This window comes from Lacerta agilis, chromosome 1 (assembly GCF_009819535.1).
Source record: "Lacerta agilis isolate rLacAgi1 chromosome 1, rLacAgi1.pri, whole genome shotgun sequence".
Classification (NCBI taxonomy): domain Eukaryota; kingdom Metazoa; phylum Chordata; class Lepidosauria; order Squamata; family Lacertidae; genus Lacerta; species Lacerta agilis.
The window spans coordinates 102,889,107-102,907,532 of record NC_046312.1 but is presented as its reverse complement, the minus strand read 5'-3'; the positions used below and the strand labels follow the sequence as shown (position 1 = coordinate 102,907,532).

Genomic DNA, 18,426 nt, shown 5'->3' with positions numbered 1-18,426 from the left:
AGCCACACACAGAATGACTGTGTTGAGTGGCTCCAAAAGTTTCATCATATTTTAATCTGGTCAAACATTGGGAAAGAACACTGTAGTCATTCACTGCATGCATTTTGTGGAAGGCAGATTTTCTGAGTGGCTCTGCATAGGTGAAGGAGGTCAAGGAAATTTAAAATTTATCAGTTTTCACACTTATGGCCCTCTGTTTGGATTTATTATTTCTTTTAGTACTCAGGTTACGCTGTTTCCTTTTGGACCACCTTAAAAGGGTCAGGAAAATGTCACTGCGGCAAGCACCAAAACACTTTACTTATCCACTTGTCATGAAGATGGAATAGAGCCAAGGAACCTCCTCCATAAGTGGGTCTTATCTGATACTTCTCTTGAAAACAACATGACACCTTACCTTCCCGAACCAAGTCAGTAATGAGCTACTTTCTCCTTTAATTTTGCATTCTGCACATCATTTCCTTTAGATTGCTTCATTGCATTTTTAAAATTATGTGTTAATACTTTTTTTTTAGCCAGAGGAAGTCTGCAAGCTTGCAGCATGATCCCAACCCTTGAAGCCATGTTTTGGTGGATGGGGGAATAATATGTCTCAACTGATCCAGTGCGACTACAATGCCACTCATCAGTTTCTTAAAGGGGAATTAATGTAACAAATAAAATGAAAATAAATACTCTGGCTGCTTCTACATTTACTGGCTATAATTGCTCTATCTTCCTAACAAGCATTTGACCAATTACGCTGTTCAGGAGCCCAGATCCTCAAGGGCTGCCTCTCCCTTAAATGAACCACCCCAGACTCTGTGATAATTCATGTGCCCCCTTCCATGGAAGGTTCAGAGGCTAGAGACACAAGATTAGGCCTTTTCACTGGGGACTCCCCTCTTGTGTAAATATTACAAGCCTGGTGCCATCTATTTTTAGGTACCCCGGAAAAGACTTTTCTCTTTACCCAGCTTTTGGCCCTTAATTTGGAAGGTGGCATTATGGCCTCATTTTAGTGAGATGGGATCTGTAAGCCATGCCTTTTATTTGTATGGGTGTGTTTTTAGGTTTTTTAATGGTTCTTCTTCACTGGTTTTAATGTAAGTCGCTTTGAGTCACTCGGGGGGGGGGGGGGAGAGACTAATAAATAAAAATTCTTTATCCATTTATCAATACAGCTATAAACTCCACAGGATCATTAGATTATGACCACTGGTGGCACTAGGGATAAAAACAGGTAAGCACTGTCACACAAATGTAAACTGAACTTTACCCAAAGTGCAGCAAATGTGAAAATATATATGGGGGGATGGGGGGGACACAGAATGACAACCTCTCATTGCCTTCTGGTAGCTATGTCCAGTGAATAGACTATTGCCACAGAAGTTTTAAACTTATAGCAAAGTGTTTTATGTGCACCATAGTTTTACTATCATTGCATCTATCCTCTTTTTAGAGCACACTTCCCTTCTTTTGTTTATTTCCTGGAAAACGTTTAATATAACTCAACATTCACTGCTAGGGCCTCTAATTACAAAAGTATTTTTCTTAGCGCTTCTACTGAAAACAGGTTTGCAAGCCTACAGTATACTGTAAAGTGGGACAGGAATGTGAACAGGAAGTATATTCTATGAGACTACATAACCTGATGTCACTGGTCCAAATGAAAAACACAAAATGAAGCAGCACACAGCAAGTGTTGTTGTTGTTACCCTCAATGTGCTTCAGGAAGGACTAAGGCATAACAACCCTCAACAAATTTGTTTCAGTGTTTTCCAACCTAGGATCGCAGTCAGGCGAGTGAGCGCACAGTCTTTCCTTCTGCCAAATTTAAAAGGAAAATCTCCCAATGGAAGATGAGAAACACAGATTAAATGATCAACTGTAGAGCCTCGTACTTAATATCACAGAAGGTGTCATTTATTTGACAATATAATTGAGGTAGTTTCAATATATAGTTTTGACAGTATGGTCCAGCGTCCCCCCACATAAGGTATTTTTTCAGCAGAGGCAGGCTGTAAAACGCTGTAAGAATTTTCATAAAATAATAAATCATATCAAAGCACAACCATCCAAGGGCCAGTTCACAGAATGACTGCTATGGCAATATAATATACAAGGTGAGTGGGGTGAGGGAACAGCTTTGCCACTGTAAGCATTCACACCATATGTACCGGTAGTTAATACAAAACTCTGCCCCATGCACATACAAATATATACACAGTTCACCTAACTGAAAAGAGCCTTTCCCTTCCAAAAAGGGAAGAAAGAAATGCAGAAGTTTGGCAATTTTATGAAGGTTCCTTTTGCATATTGCCTCTTCCTATGAACCACCCTGCATGTGACCCCCCTGAGAATCTCCAGGTATAGGGCAGTGTAAAAATTCAATAAAATATATATATATAATATATATATAATTATATAATATAATATAATATATAATATAAATGTGTATTCCTCCAACGGCCCATGTCCCTAATCTGAAGGATACTGATGCAATGGTTTGAAGGTCTGAACAAACCCAACAAACACACAACAGAAATGTCACTAGAGCCAGGGCAGCAAAGTGAAAATGGGTGTTGGACATAAGACAACTCAAATCCCTGCTCTATTATGAAACTGTGTGTCCTTGAGTCGGTCACTTTCCCAGTCTCAAGCTTAATGTATGCCACAGGGCTGTTGTACAGATAAAATGGGTGTGAAATCTTCAGCTGCCCTATTCTCCTTGGAGGAAAGTCGGGATAAAATGTATGTGTTTTACAATGAAGAAAACCAAGTATGTGCAACTAACGCAATATTGAAAGACCATGATTATGAAGAAAGGAACACTGCTGGATCTCAAAACAGGAAGAAAATATTAATATTTTAGGCCACTAAGCATGACAGTCTGCTGATCAGCAGTTATATTGCACTTTGCTCAGCTCGTATCAGCTTTAAAACTGTTACTGGTACCTACGAGTCAAATTTATATTCTGCCTTTCTGTGAACAACACCCAAGGAGGCTAGTTGCTATATCCATGTGGACATTAACAAATCTTGTAGGAGCCCTGTCCTCAAAATCAAGCACACAGAGTCCTGGAGAGGTCATAAGAATCTAAGTAGATCCTGCTGGATCCAGCCATTGGCCCATCTAGTCCAACATCCTGTTGTCACAGTGGCCGACCAGATGCCTGTGGGAAACACACAAGCAGGACCTGAGCACAAGAGCGCTCTCCCTTTTCTGTGGTCTCCAGCAAACTGGCATTTGTAAGCATTACTGTCTCCAGCTGTGGAAGCAAAGCATAGCTATCATGGCCAGTAGACATTGATAAGCTTTCTCCTCCATGAATTTATCCATTCATCTGAGTTGGTGGTCATGACTCATGTGAGAGTAGGCTACTGAATAATCTATGGCATTTTAAAAGTGGGGAGACTGCTATTACTATTTTTCTGTGGGGTTTTTTTTTAATTACTATGCTATCTTAATTATGTTTTAAAATTGTACACAGCTGGAACTTCAGATGAAGGGCACTATATAATGAATAAATAATACTAATACTAATAATAGTTTAACTATGTGCTGCATGAAGGTCTATTGGACAAACTTTAAATATCAAAGTACTTTTACGGTCTTTGGTCCACAGTTACACAGCTTCTCATAATGTTTCAATTTGTACTTTGAAAAAGGCCTAAACTAGCCCTCTGAGACGCAATCAGCAGCGCTATACTAGAAGTGGTGTACATTTTGGTGCAGTTGTCACAAACCACTGCTCGGGTGATAATCATGACAAGTGCCACCTTCCAAAGCAAAAACCGGAATCTTGTTTATCCAACAACAGCACCCAAGTGACCCTTTAAAAAGCGAAAAGGACCTGGCCACGATAAAGACCATAATGTTACCTCAAGACTCCCTTCTCACTCACAGAGCAGATGTTTTACTATTAACCTCCCCTAAATGAAAGCAGAGCTGCGAAAGTCTGTAAAACTAATTTCATCCTCTTACTTAACGATGGATAAAAGCAATCTTACACAAAGGCTTGTGTGTCAGGGTCTGGGGGGGGGAGGGTTACATATTTTAAGATACTGCTTCACAGGAGTGTTACAGAAAAATCAATAGTTCCTTGTAAAAATATCCCGAAAGAACAGAGAAGAGATCAGAGAAATCAATGTTGTTCTGCCAGCATGTTTAACCCACCAGAATGAAGTGCTAATCACAGAAATAAGATACCATATTACATTTATAAATTAATGAAACTAGAAAAAAGCAGCATGTGTGACACTATAATTAAACAGCTGGAACACATCCAAGCCTGTGTAAGTTGATAACCCTGCCACTGTCTTTGGCAGCAAAAAAGGCAGGTCTGCAGTGAGTTGATACGGCCAGCACAATTGTTAATTCTCTAACAGACAATCTATAATACGACTAATTACACATGTGGAAAAACAGTGTGCAACCCAGGTTGGTTACTTTCAAAAGAATTAAAACGCTCAAGAAAACTACTTCGGCAGAACTGCCCTGCAAAAAATTCTGTCTTAATCAATTCTCCAAGCTGCAGCTTAGTGTAACCAACCACCTTGCCTGACAAACCACAGCTCTTTATTAATTTCTGCACGAGGGACCTAATGATAGGGGTTTTTTCCCCCTTCTCCGGTAGACCATTTTTCTTTAATGGCTACAACAATAACAGAACTATCAATTACCCATTTCAAGGAAGAACAAACAAGCAATCTAGAATTTTCAGTCTGTGGAGAGGAGGTTGCCGAATATGAATATTCAGCCTCTGTCAACACCTACAAAGGGCAACTTAGAGTTCATGCCTTTTTATACAATCGTTTTAAAAGGAATAGATGATTCAGGGGCTTGGTAATGAAATCTGAAGCTTCTTGTGTATCTCAATACTCAAATCAGACTCCAGTTGGCTGATTATCAAAAGACTCTTCAATGTCCTATAACAGGGATAGCCAATATGGTACCCATTAGACGTTGTGAAATTTGGTCAACAGTCAGGGACAATGGGGATTGAATCCAAAACATCTGGATGGTGCCATATTGGCTACCTCTGACCTATATTAAACAAACAGTGTGCCATTTTAGCTTCCCAGTGTTCCCCTTGTTGAGATGGGTGGGGGGAAATAACTTTCCTAGTTTTAGATCATTCTAAAGAAGCTGAATACAGCAGGAAGTTGTTGCTGGCAGATTTCTTAACTTTTTTTAAAAAAAAAAAAAATCAAGCTATGCAGGGTGAAAGTGAATCACAGCTAAAGTAGAGACTTTCTATTTCTCTAATGCCTAAGGATCTATTGAAAGCTAGCAGCTACACCCACCTCTTACAAATCCTACCACTTAATGTGGGTTAAATACTCTGAAGGTATAAATACAATTATTAGAATTCCACACATTGATAAAATTGCTGAAGATCTCCTATTTTTATATTGGGTTTCCAAATTCTGAATATTTATAATGAGACCTCTGGGTATAGGGTGGTATATAAATTCAATAAATAATAACTAATGATGATGATGATTTTTTTTCTTCTTCTTGCTGAATGTTGCTATACAAATTCCCCCAGCAGGTGCTTTCAATGCATCTCTAACTATATGGTGAGCTTGCACATCTGGGGTGATATTGAAATGCAAATACAGTAGTCCATTATACTATTATATAATATAATCAGTGTCTGATTTATCATTTAAAATACTAATTAGAAATTTCTTATTTATGTTTGTGATTGTGCCAGGCCATGAACAGTAGTTTGTGCTGGAATAATTGACATTAGGCATTTACCCTTCTTACATACCCTATTACTCTAAAGGTACGTCGAGCAAAAGTCACATAACTCTGAATAACTTTCCCAGGAAGGTAAAAACAGATGTGACTATCATATGATGTGGTGCCATAGTCGGGGGGGGGGAGGTGGAATTAGATGTAACAAATCCATATTCAGATCATTAGACAAAACTGTTTCATACTTTTTATACAACAGCTAAGCAACACTGATGCTTGCTGCAGTACAAAGGGCAGGTGTGGATCTTTAGCGTTTGCTCACTGCAGATTTAGGGAGGCACACCTGCCCTTTGCATTGTGTGTGAAAAACGCAAAGGAACGCAGCAATCAGCTTCAGTCATGGAGATCCGTAGGTGATCCTATTTTCAGCCTAACCTACTTTACCGAAACTGTTCCAATGATGCTCCACTGCCACTCAGAGCTCATCTAACTGGATGGGTTGGATATCACCACTGTAGGACATACTCACCAAACTACGCTTTTTCATGGTGCATTTCTGCCTCATATCACAAGCAACACCATGCGTCAGTCTAAGCACACCTTGGTGCAAATATCACTGTACCTCCAGCATTTCATTCCCATCCAACTAGTTTATTTAAAGTCTGTTCCTCCATCCCGCAACTGTGTGCATACAGTACAGTGGTACCTCTGGTTAGTACTTAATTCGTTCTGGAGGTCCATTCTTAACCTGAAACTGTTCTTAACCTGAAGCACCACTTTAGCTAATGGGGCCTCCCGCTGCTGCTGTGCCGCCAAAGCACGATTTCTGTTCTTATCCTGAAGCAAAGTTCTTAACCTGAAGCGTTATTTCTGGGTTAGCGGAGTCTGTAACCTGAAGCATATGTAACCCGAGGTACCACTGTATATACCTGGAACTCAAGATAACATTTCTGGCACCTATAGCCACAAATGCTTATGCCATGATACATTTGCTGGAATTTAAAAGTGCTGCATGGCTTTTCGCAGTTTATGGAAAGAACATGGTTCATAGACTCAGAAGTATTCTTGGAGCCAATTTCCACCGAAATTACCTTCAACATCACAACTAAGATAGTTGCGCACTTCCGTCAAAATGAAATTGATATCTTCTTCTGTAGGAATTGGGTGACTTGTGACTTCGGTTGCAGTATCCGTGGTACCAGCAATAGTCATCTTTTGCCATGGCAAGAAGAAAATCACTCTGCCATCACTAGTGGATGGGTCAAGGAGTCCCATATTATCGGGGCTGGAATAAAGCAAATTGTTTTTTTAATATATATATACCTTAAAACATTCAGAGCCAAAAGAAAAAAGGCAGAAATAAGATACTAAAAAGCACTTGTTTAGGAGACATAAGAATAACACTGGGGACACTTGTTGCAGAACTTATACAGAGCACAATTAGGGTTCAAAGGAAAGCTTTTGAAAGCTCACACGCAGATTCTCGTTTCCCTTCCAGCATCTGTTATTCTGAGAAAGAAAGAGTGTTAAGTGGCACACAAGGCACAACCATGCAAATAAGAGAGAAAGTTATATGTGCAGTCGTATTATGTTTCACAATCTCTAAAAACAGGAATATCCTTTTAAATATGTTTTCTACATTGCCTGTATTCTCTGGCTCAACTTGCTGTCTTTGGGTATCTGCTCTCTACATTAGTTTGCAGCACAGCTGAAAGTGACCTAATCTCATGGAAGGGTGGTGTTGTTTGGTAGTAGGGAACATAAAAGGACAGGCAATAGTGGTTTTTATCTTAGATGTAAAAAGTGTGGGGGTTTTAAAAGTGTGGTGTGTGTGTGTTGTGTGGTGTGTGTGTATCTCAGCCTTTAACCTGGCAGCTGGTCCATGCAGTAGTTGGACAGGGATTGTAAGCCCCCCACTTTAAGGAGGCAGAAGTCGTAATGAAGAGGACAATGGGGAGGAACAACCAAACCCACACTGGAGTGTGGTGCAATGGTTGGAGTGTTGAACTTCGGAGACAAGGATCAAAATGGCACATAGGCATGAAGCTCACTGGGTGACCTTGAGCCTGTCACCATCTCTCATTCTAACCTACCTCACAGGGTTGACGTGAGGATAAACTGGAGAGGGGAGAACCATGCATGCTACCTTGAGCTCCTTGGAGGAAAAGTGAGATATAAGTGTAGTAATAAGAATAATAATAATAATAATAATAATAACTGCATCTGAGTAAGATAGACCTGTTTTAATGCAAAGTATAGTAACTCAAGCAGCAGTCAAATCAAAGGTTGTTGTGAATTAGCTTCTAAGCTTGATAATATAAAAGACCCATATAGCCGCATCCAAACAAAAACTACATTCACTCTCATACATGACTGTGCACGTGTTTTTTCCTGCAGATATTTCCTGTTGAAGGAAAAATGTCATATGTGAAGTGCCCCTCCAAGAGAAGATGACAATTACCATACACTTCAAGTGTAAGTTCTACAACTAAGAAGTCTTTGAGATGATATTTATATACAGCTTAAGAATACATTTGGAGAAGCAGAGCTTAAAAAGTAGGTGTCAACATGGACTTGTAAGGTAAAACCATGGCAGACAAGTAATTACTTTTCAAAATGAATTCACTATTGATTTAGAGAGGCAGGAAAACTTAGAAATTTAATATACGGACTCAGAATCTTCAAAAACTTTCGGTAAGTTTTCAAATAAGGTTTTCTAAATTGGCATAAATAAGCAGAACTACAGCGGAGTGTATTCTTTGCAAAGATTGCTGGGATATCATTTATGTTCTTTTTTAATGTCATGGAATCGCTAGAAGAACCTAAATTGGGGGAAATTGGTAAATGATTTCAAATCCCACTCTCTGCCCATTTCTATCACTGCCTGTTCAATCTTCTTTCAATAATTACTATGACAAATAACAGAAAATTCCAGAATACAATCAGGGTGAGATTCTAGGATACAGTAATGCTATTTAACATTTATAAAGCATTTTAGGACACCCACAGAGCTTCACCTACATCACAAAACAATGGCGTAAAATAGAGCACTTTTATTAACTCCATGTTCCAGGTGGGACTGAAGGCCTATGACAAAGATTGACTTACCTTAACCCACCTGGCGTTAAGGTAAGTCAATTTCTGAACCACACCTACATCTAGATATGGATTCCAGGATGGTGCACACTGAAACACAAATATCCAATTCAAAGTGCTGGTTTTGACCTATACAGCCTTAAACGGTGCAGGCCTGCAATACATCAAGGACCGCCTCTCTCCTTATGAACCTACCTGGACCCTGCAATCATCTTTTGAGGCCCTTCTTCATGTGCCTCCTCCACGAGAGGTCCAAAAGGTGGCAACATGAAAATAGGCCTTTTCTGCAGTGGCACCCTGTTTGTGGCATGCTCTCCCCTGGGAGGCTCAATTGGAGCTTCATTACGTATCTTTAGGCACCAGGCAAAAACATTCCTTTTCTCCCAGGCCTTGGGTTAATAATTAAATTATCTATAGACAGGAGTGCCTGACATGCTCTAGTCCATGGGGTCACTAAACGACTAAACAACAACAACAATGGCCTTTTAAATGGTGGTGGTAGTGGGGTTATTGTTTTTGTTTGTTATTATGCTATATATTATTGTGTTTTTATATTGTAAACTGCCCTGTGATCTTCAGATATATAAAGACTTCAGATATACAGTCATACCTCGGAAGTCGAATGGAATCCATTCCGGAAGTCCGTTCCACTTCCAAAACGTTCGGAAAACAAAGCATGGCTTCTTATTGGCTGCAGGAAGGTCCTGCAGCCAATCGGAAGCCGTGGAAGCCCTATCGGATGTTCAGCTTCCAAAAAATAGTTCGCAAACCGGAACAGTCACTTCTGGGTTTGCAGCGTTCAGGAGCTAAAGAACTAAGCTGTTCAAAACCAAGGTACAGCTGTATAAGATCTTCAGATATATAAACTATAGTTTCTTTTTATTCTCATTTTCAATAAATCTGCATGTTTCAATTGGTGTTTTTTTTAATTCATTTGAAATCTGCCATTGCTTTATTTCTTCTTCCCAGTAGGCCTTGATGCAACCTGATGCCCACACTGCACCTAAACAGTGTGAAAAATGTTTGCTGCCTCCTATTACTTTCTTCCTTACGGCTCTCAACAGATACAGATTCATGATGTTACCACCAGCCAATGCCCCAACCCTTGCCTTGCTTTGTTTTACATCTAGCCTGAGTAAGAGTACTGGTTGGTGCAATAAAGGTATTACCCTAATGTGGATTTTTTTTCCTTACGGCCAACATGTCTACCTTTAATTTTTGAATTCAAGGGAAAGCCCCTTTAGCTACGGTGTTGGATAGTTTATATCCTTTTGAATGTTACATCCAATGATGTAACTGCTGCAGGCAGAATCTATGTTAACACTGTTCTCAAAGAAAACAGGAAAGCTCATCTTCGGATCAGGGATCTGTTTTTACATCTTCTAAGAGCCAGAACCAGAGCCAGTGCTGCAGCCAACACATAGCCAAAACTACAGGCGACATCAACTGGATTAAGGGTTGAAATTTATATGAGATTAGTCACACTAACATCATCAGAGTGTGAGAAAGTCATGCAGGAGGTACTTATATGAGGACATGTATCTGAAGAACAGAATTAACGAGAGCAGAGGGACACAGGGACTATTAATGAAGAATATAAAAATGTAAGAACCTACTGGGAAACGCTTGCATTGTATTAACATTAAATTAATTAAATCTTATCTACATTTACACATAAAAAGCCTTTAAACTATTTACCATTTTCCCAAGATCATGTCAAAGTACTTTCCCAAAGAGACCAGTAGCTGTAATGAAACAACACACATTTTCCTGCTAAACAGGATTTAGTTGGCACTGGGGGCAAAAACCTGTTGCTCAATTAATACACACGTTTGTTTGTTTATTTCTGCATGGCGTGTATTATTTATTATACAGACAAATTCCTCGGCTTAACTATGTTTAGGATGAGATCAATCTACTTTTCACTCAGCAGCAGAGCAAATGATCTGCACAGGCAGGAGTTGTCACTGAAACAAAGTCAGTTGCATATTGAGAGATGCTGAGGAATAAGGCAAAGGGAGAGACTGACCCTGAGTTTATTATACAGTATATAAACCAGATTGCACACACAATCCTGGGCTCCATCTAGGACTGAAGGTGTAATAGCTCAGGGTAACCAGCATTAACTACTCCCCAGCTCTCCCGTAGCAAAAGAAAAGGCCAAAATATTTGCTTTTCAGCTGCTCCCCGCCTTCCATCTCTACTGAATGCTTTTGAGTGTACTTGTTTTGTTCATTATAGTAGGTGGATGATGTGGGCTGTAGCCGTAGCAACCATGCAAATAGCTGCGAGTAATTGCCCCAGCTGTCCAGTTTTAAGCATGTATTAACTGCAGAGTGTAATAAAGATATCCTTGTCTGAGAGTTCTGTCACTTTATAGGTGAATAATTGATGCCCTAGACTTTGACAAGACGGAACCTCTGAGCTGGATTTAGTACGGGGATCCCGCTACCAAAAAAAGGATACCATCAAGCAGGGGTAGCCAACATGGTGCCCTCTGGTTTAGTGGACTACAAATGCCATCTTCTCTGACCATAGAGCCATACTGGCTAGGGCTCATGGGAGTTGTAGTCCAAAACGGCACCATGTTGGCTACCCACCATAAATGATAGGAGCTGGAACGCTAATCCCGCACCACTTGAGAGCTGGAGCAATCCAACAAAGCTGTGAATTAAGCAGCCAGTTCCTGTACCTTGCTGTGCTCTGGCAAGGCCAGGTAAAGTGATATACAGAGGAAACAAGCCCTATGGCCCTTGGTAAAGGGTGGGCTGAGATGCCACACCCCTTACTCAGCTGTTGGCTAGATCCTGTTTTAAACTATGTGTTCTCTTCCAGTTAGCCATACTGCAGATGAAATGCAGGAAGAGATGATGCCATGGTTCAATGGGATTTGTAGCCTAAAGCAAGAGACCCAAGTGGAAGAAGAGGAGTACTGTTCTGCAGTTGATGCACATGAGTTTGTGCAGGGCTATAACAAGAGGTTCTACAGCAGTTCTCATGCTTCTTCTTGAGCTCTATGCATACACAACCTCCCATGAAAGTGGAAAGGAACATATTTCGGATTCCCCATCGCCGACACACTTTCCTTGCATGATGTTCCAGCGACGTTTCCCATGAGCTGAAGATCCCTTGTCCACATGTGGAGGGACATCTTTGAATCCACTACTATTAATACTTAACATTATGTAGGACGTCTCAAGTATTCAAAGCACTTCTTTAGGACAGTCACGGTAATGCAGGCTGATATAGCAGCCGCAGGCCTGGAGTCAACTTGCTTAAGACTACCTTTTTAGCTGTTATGCCATAAAACGCTTTATGAATCAGCTCACATACCCATGTTAGTTTTCCTTACACGAAACTCAGGGAAGCTAGGCCTGGTGCCTTCAATACATATCTTTTGGCACCGTCAAAAACATCCTCTTCTCCCAGGCCTTTGGCTTATTAAACAATTGATGCCTTTTAAAACTGGGGTGGGAATTGTTATTGCTTGTTTACTGTGTTATGTATTTTGTTTTTATATTGTAAGCCACCCTATGATCCTCAGATGAAATTTAATAAACAAATAAATGATACTGAGGGCAGGGGCGGAGGAAGGGGGCGGACGCCCCAGGTGTCACCACTGAGGGGGGGTGACAAAAATGCCAGGCAGCACTCACTGCGGGGCCTGCAGCGCGCCCAAGCCACCACGGTCTCTCCTGGGAGTGACGTGGGGCTTGGGCATCTGAAGGCTCCGTGCTGCCCCTAACAGTCCGCCCGCTGCACTTCCCCCTCAGCTGTAGGGCGACTGAGTGGGAGGAGACAGGCCAGACTCCTCAGAGGCCCGCGGAGTGTCCTGCCCCGGATGGCCCCGCCCCTGGGCACAGGGCATGCGTGCCACCCCAGGCACCCAATCGGCTTGCTCCGCCACTAGACTCAGGGAGGAGCAGGAGGACACAGCAGTGGATAGAGGTAAAAGATCGACTGAGGCATGCCAAATAAAGAAATCCCTGCAAAAAGTTGCCCAATTTCTGTTCTTCCAAGGCGCTTGCTGCCAAAGTCACACAAATAAAATGCTCCAGTATTAAGCTGGAAGCAGGGGCGAAGTAGATTAGGCAGGGGAGAAAGCATCTTCCTTACTCACTTTAGTTTGAACCAGTCAAGCCTTCTCCTTGATATGAAAGCATTCCACTTCCAGAGGCAGATTTTGGCACGGCAACACACAAGCAATGCTCTTAGAGCATTCAAAAGGTGACATAGAGTTACAGGAAGGGCTGTACCATGTGTCCTCAGTAAAAGAATTTCCCCCCTCTGAGCTAAACCAAAATGAGGAGGGGGGGGGGAAGAGAAGGGGAAATAAAAGCTTGCGTTCACCCTGCACTATTAACAGCAGCAAGTCTCTCTCTACAACTTCATTTTCTACACTGGACACACTTCTTCCGATTGTTATAAATGATCCAGCTTCTGAATATCGTTACCTGTAATAGCCAGGCATCACAATATGAACGCCTGCGCTTGGCTGACAGATGTTTGGTACTGTCTGCTCATCCATTTTCCGCACGGAGTCTGTGAAAGGTCCTGTAGCATTGATAACACATTTGGCTCTGACATCAAATTCCTGCCCTGTGAAAGAAAACAGCATCAATCACATACTCCATTTGTTTCCCTGTTCACTGACTCTCTGGATTATTAATTTATCTATGAAGTTAACCTATTGTGAAGTGTGTGTATTTATCTACACACACATGCACATAACACACACACAGAGAGAGAAAGAGCACACTGCAAAAGCTTAGCAGCTAGTATTGTTACCAAAAATTAGAAAATAGTTTTGAGGATAATTTTAATGAAAAGAAAAGAAAAGAAAAAAGAGTGGCAGAAGATTCCCCTCTCCAGATTTTACTTTATTTATCAAGTTCTCTGTTTAATGGCATTCTTAAACCCTGAAATTTGTTTAATGGTACTATGACTGAACGCACACCACACGGTTATTTTACGACGTCAGCTTTTCTTGACAGAAGGGCTTGGATGTAAAGCATGGCTTAGCTTGCCAAAGCACCAGGATTGAATGAAAACCTGACAGAAGTTAAAGATGATTGGCATTAATGACATGCCACTGCACTTTGGAAATCTGCCTCCTTTGTAAGTTAAGTGATATTTACAAACTCCAGCCTCCCACTGCACTCCCCCCTCCTTAACTTCTTCTTTCTAACATAAAGGAAAATAAATTAATAATAATAATAATAATAATAATAATAATAATAATAATAATAATAATAATAATAATAATAATAATTCTGTCTCCTTAAACAGAAAGGGAAATGGGGGGGGGGGGACCACAGCATCTGTGGAGAGCTGTGCTTCATCCAGGAAAACAACTGTGTCCTCTAAACCGCATGCATTAAGGGAAGTGGAAGAATGCCAGTGGAATGCCAGAATCCACCAAACCATAGGAGACAAGCGTTAGAAACGCCGTCTCTGAAAGTACTGTTGAAGCAAGGTGCCTTGTGTGTGTGTGTGTGTGGCCAACGCAAGTTACCTGTTGTTAGGTAAAAGGAAGCAAGGGGGCTCTATAATACCACAGGGGGGCGAAGGCTGCTTACCTGTTAGAACATCCCTGCACCTTGCTCCGCACACGCGGCTCGCCCCGCTCTTTGGATCCGTCTTCTTCAGCAAGCGCACCACTTCAGTGTAATTGGCTGTGGCAGCCCCATACCTGGCAGCGGTGAGGGCAATGGCAAGGTTCATTCGTGCATCGTTGTGTTGTCCTGCAGCAGGGGGCAGAATCAAGGGAAGGACATGAGTCACCTCAAGCCACTGACTTGTGGTATGGAAGTGTGTCAGAACGGATCTGTCACATCTGTCCCTGTCACACCGAATCTATGTGATGGCTGGTCAGGTCTACCAAGAATTGTTTAGAGTAATGTCTTCTCTTGGCAAGGCAGGGCATTCATCTCAATTGTTCTAAACAGCATGTTTGTACGATTATTATTTTTTAAACAACAATTGCAAATAGCTGGGATTACTGTCCAAGCAATGTGTTTTTTTATACGTTGCAAAATGAACGATTTGTATTTGTTCAGTCAAGGACCTGACATGAAAACAAACCACACGCTTTCTGTTTCAGAAGGAGGAGGATTCTAAAACCAACCCCCAACCCCGCCACCCCCAAATCCGGCATTAATACAGCATCTTCGAAGAATTTGTTTTTTGACGGCCCCACTGGTGCTAATTAACAATCTCTAATAGCACACACACGCTGCATGACATTTTTTTTTTAAAGGAAGCAAGCAATGATCTTTCAGAGATTCCACTGCTAAGCCTCTGCTGCCAGTGAAAAAGACATTCATTTTATACACATTTTAAGTTCGCAACTAATAGCATTCACAGGGTTTGGGGTTTTATATATATATATAATATATATATATATATATATATATATTATATATATATATATATATTTGAACACATACAAATAAAAAAAGAACCAAATGAGGTTTAGTTAACAGATCACTCTTAACATATATATCATTAAAGATTTATTACAGAATCTTCCTAGTTGGGGAGGAGAGAGGGGGGGAAATCAACATGGAAGAGAGAGCATTGGCAGGGGGAACGGAGGGGGGAGGGAGGGGAGAGCAAGAAGAATGGAAATGATTAATTACTTTAAAATAGTGGCATCACCTGAGACTTTCTATTATTATTGCCACTGAAGTTAAAACCCTGGATGTTGGCTGGGAGCAATTATTCTGCGTAGCAAGGGCCAAGCTCTGTGTGCCCAGAATAATTAATTACAAAGGGCTGGAGTTCCGACGGCAGAGTTCAGCATGCCCACGAGTTGGGATCGGTTCTATCAAGATAATACTGATAAAAAAAATGGAGGGGGTGAATGAATGGTAATGGATACTGCTGTTGATTTATGTTGCCAGCATACCAAGCGTTCAGTATAAATGATTTATGTAAAGTTCGGCCCCTTCCGATTCTGCCTGAGCAACACCCAGCCGCTATGCGAGCAATCCGTTTCGAAAACCAAAAGGGCAAAAACGTAGAAGGAGGATCAATGGCTCCTAGAACTCTTACGCGGCTTCAAAACTTCTCATTCCAGTATGGAAGAAGTCTGCTGAGGGAAGCTTAAGCAAGCTAAATAGGGCCTAGGGAAAACAAAACCCCAAAGCGTACAAATAATAATAATCAAGGGAGCTGGGAACAATAGCTTTTGTTTAAAAACCAGAAGTTTTTGATTTTATTTCGATCTTTTTCCATTACATGTATATTAAAAAAATTGCTTGTCACTTCAGCTGCCTGGAGACAGTCAGATTAAGATCAGAAACTATAAATAAATTAAATAAAAATGGCAGATTGGTAGCATGCAAGTTTTGTTTTGTTTTTTAAAGGGGCTAAAATTCTCCCTTTGGGTGTGTAGCCTCTGAACCAGGCATCCCCAAACTCGGCACTCCAGATGTTTTGGGACTACAATTCCCACCATCCCTGACCACTGGTCCTGTTAGCTAGGGATCATGGGAGTTGTAGTCCCAAAACAACTGGAGGGCCGAGTTTGGGGATGCCTGCTCTGAACAATTAGAAATCTGTATGAAGAGCTGCTCTTTAGTTCTTTGAAAGCCAAATTATACACACAACTACAAACAAGTCTTCTAACATACCAAAGGATTTTCAAAATAGGTGGAGGACATTTCAGCAATGGTAAATTACAGCAACTACTATGGTTATATTCTCACTGGTGAAATGCTATTTAACAAGGAACCTGTAACCCACTTACTGGAAATATAGCTTTTTAAAATAGCAAGACGTAGTCAGGGAATAAAGAGTCTTGTGGATTTCTTACTATGGTCCTGTTTAGGTAAAAGGGCAGCAAAGTTTCTCAAAAGAGACAAGCAGATGCAACTGGGAAAGGGATAAATCAAAGGGATTCCCCCCACCCCCACCCCAATAGCTTGGATCCCCTTTGTGTTTCATAACTAGTCTTTTGCTCGGATTGTTGTGGCATTTGGATCACTGTGGTTACAAACAAGGAACTCTGCTTTCCTCTCCTGCCACAAGAAGACTTTTCTTCAAACTGCCAATCTCAGCGAGATTTTTTAAAACAAAAGTTATTGTAACAGAAGTTACCAACCACCACAAATTCAGCAGTGCTACGAAAATCAATGGTGATTTTGGCATGGCCATACCATAGCAGAGTGCATAAAGACATGACCCAGATCCATGTCTCGCCATGGAAGGACACATAGGAAAAACATGAAATGTGTGCATCCATCCCTTAAGGGTGCTGTAATCTTTGCTAGTTACACCAAATAGAACCAGGAGACCTGTTAAACTGGGCCCTAAGTCTTACAGGTGTTCTTCAAACTCCAGCATGACCCTACTTTATTCTTCCAAGAATCCCTCTCCCACACCAGAATTCAAGTAAGCTCTGGCATCAAATAATTGAAGGAGTTAATAAATCCATTCATTCATTTTATTTGTATTCCGCAGCAGCTCACAGGGGCTTACAACAGAGAAAACAACACACTTCGAAACCAAACAATACAAAAAGAATTGCCTAATAACATAGCAAAACAGCACAATAACAGTACCAAAAATTGTAACATTTCAATTGTAACACCCAATAACAAAAAAAACAACAAGGGAGCTTTACAGTTTCACCTTGGCCCTAGAAAAACCCATCCCATGATGTTGCTCACAGTCCCTCTTCTGCAGCAACTTGCAAGATTTCCAAATGCAGCCAGTGGCTTAAAACACCCTTCCCATGGTGTGTTTCCTTTCTCCTCTGAATGGTGTCCACTACAGAGCTGGCCAAGTAGCAGGTGAAAATTCATTACTGATGGCAAATCTGCGGGAGTATCTATTCTGGGGGCAATAGCTGCTAAATTGCTTTCAGTGACATTTGTGGCTTACTTTCTCCTCTCAGTGGTGCCCTCTAGAGGTCTGGCTGGCCAGCAAAGCCCTGCAGAAACTTTTCTTCTTAGGAGCGCTGCCCTGTTACAGACAGGAGCCTCTTCTATCTCTGTTGACAGTGAGAAGGAGGAAAGACCGGTTTCCTCCTCTGGACAGACAAGTTAAAAGGAAATGGGGTGGGGAGCATGGACAGGGTTTCTGCTGGGAGACAGGGAGAATTCTGCTCGGAAGCAGTTAAGCCGCAAATCCCAAGGAAATCATAACAAAGCATGCAATCGCCACCAGCCATGTGCACACTTCTTCTGATACAAGCTTAGAACACAGGTTTTATGTATTGAGGGAGCGGTGGGGAACCTCCAGCCCTAAACAGCCCTGCCAGGCCTCCCCATTTGGCTCGTGAGGACTTTTGGCCAGGTCAGGCCCACCAGTCCTACACCCAACATCACATATGGCGCCAGGTGCAAGGCAGATAAAGAAACAGTTGGGGTTTGCAGGCTCTGTCAACAGCCCTTTGCAAGCTGCAGCATTGCAGATGGCAAAGTGTTGTGCGCGAGACTTTGAAAGCACTATCAGCTAGCTTAACGTTAAACCAGGATGGCAGAAGTGGGGCCCACCCACCTGTCAAACTTGGCCTGCAGGGGTGGAGAAGATAAGGATACTGCATACTGGCTCAGATCCAGTTCCCCACCCCTATACTGAGGTGATGTGATACACTGCCCCAAGTCCCCACACATGAAGAATGCTGGGTGCCC

The 18,426-nt window shown here is 41.5% G+C and overlaps 1 protein-coding gene across 1 annotated transcript in view; it reads right to left on the bottom strand.

Annotated features, from left to right (window-relative positions):
- GPD2 (glycerol-3-phosphate dehydrogenase 2) overlaps positions 1 to 18,426 on the bottom strand; it is a 79,586-nt gene that overhangs the window by 13,844 nt on the left and 47,316 nt on the right. The window contains exons 7-9 of the mRNA XM_033165222.1: positions 14,365 to 14,529; positions 13,240 to 13,384; positions 6,781 to 6,974 (exon numbers count right to left, since the gene is read on the bottom strand). Of these exons, the coding sequence (XP_033021113.1) occupies positions 6,781 to 6,974; positions 13,240 to 13,384; positions 14,365 to 14,529 (504 nt within the window). The remainder of the gene's footprint in view (positions 1 to 6,780; positions 6,975 to 13,239; positions 13,385 to 14,364; positions 14,530 to 18,426) is intronic.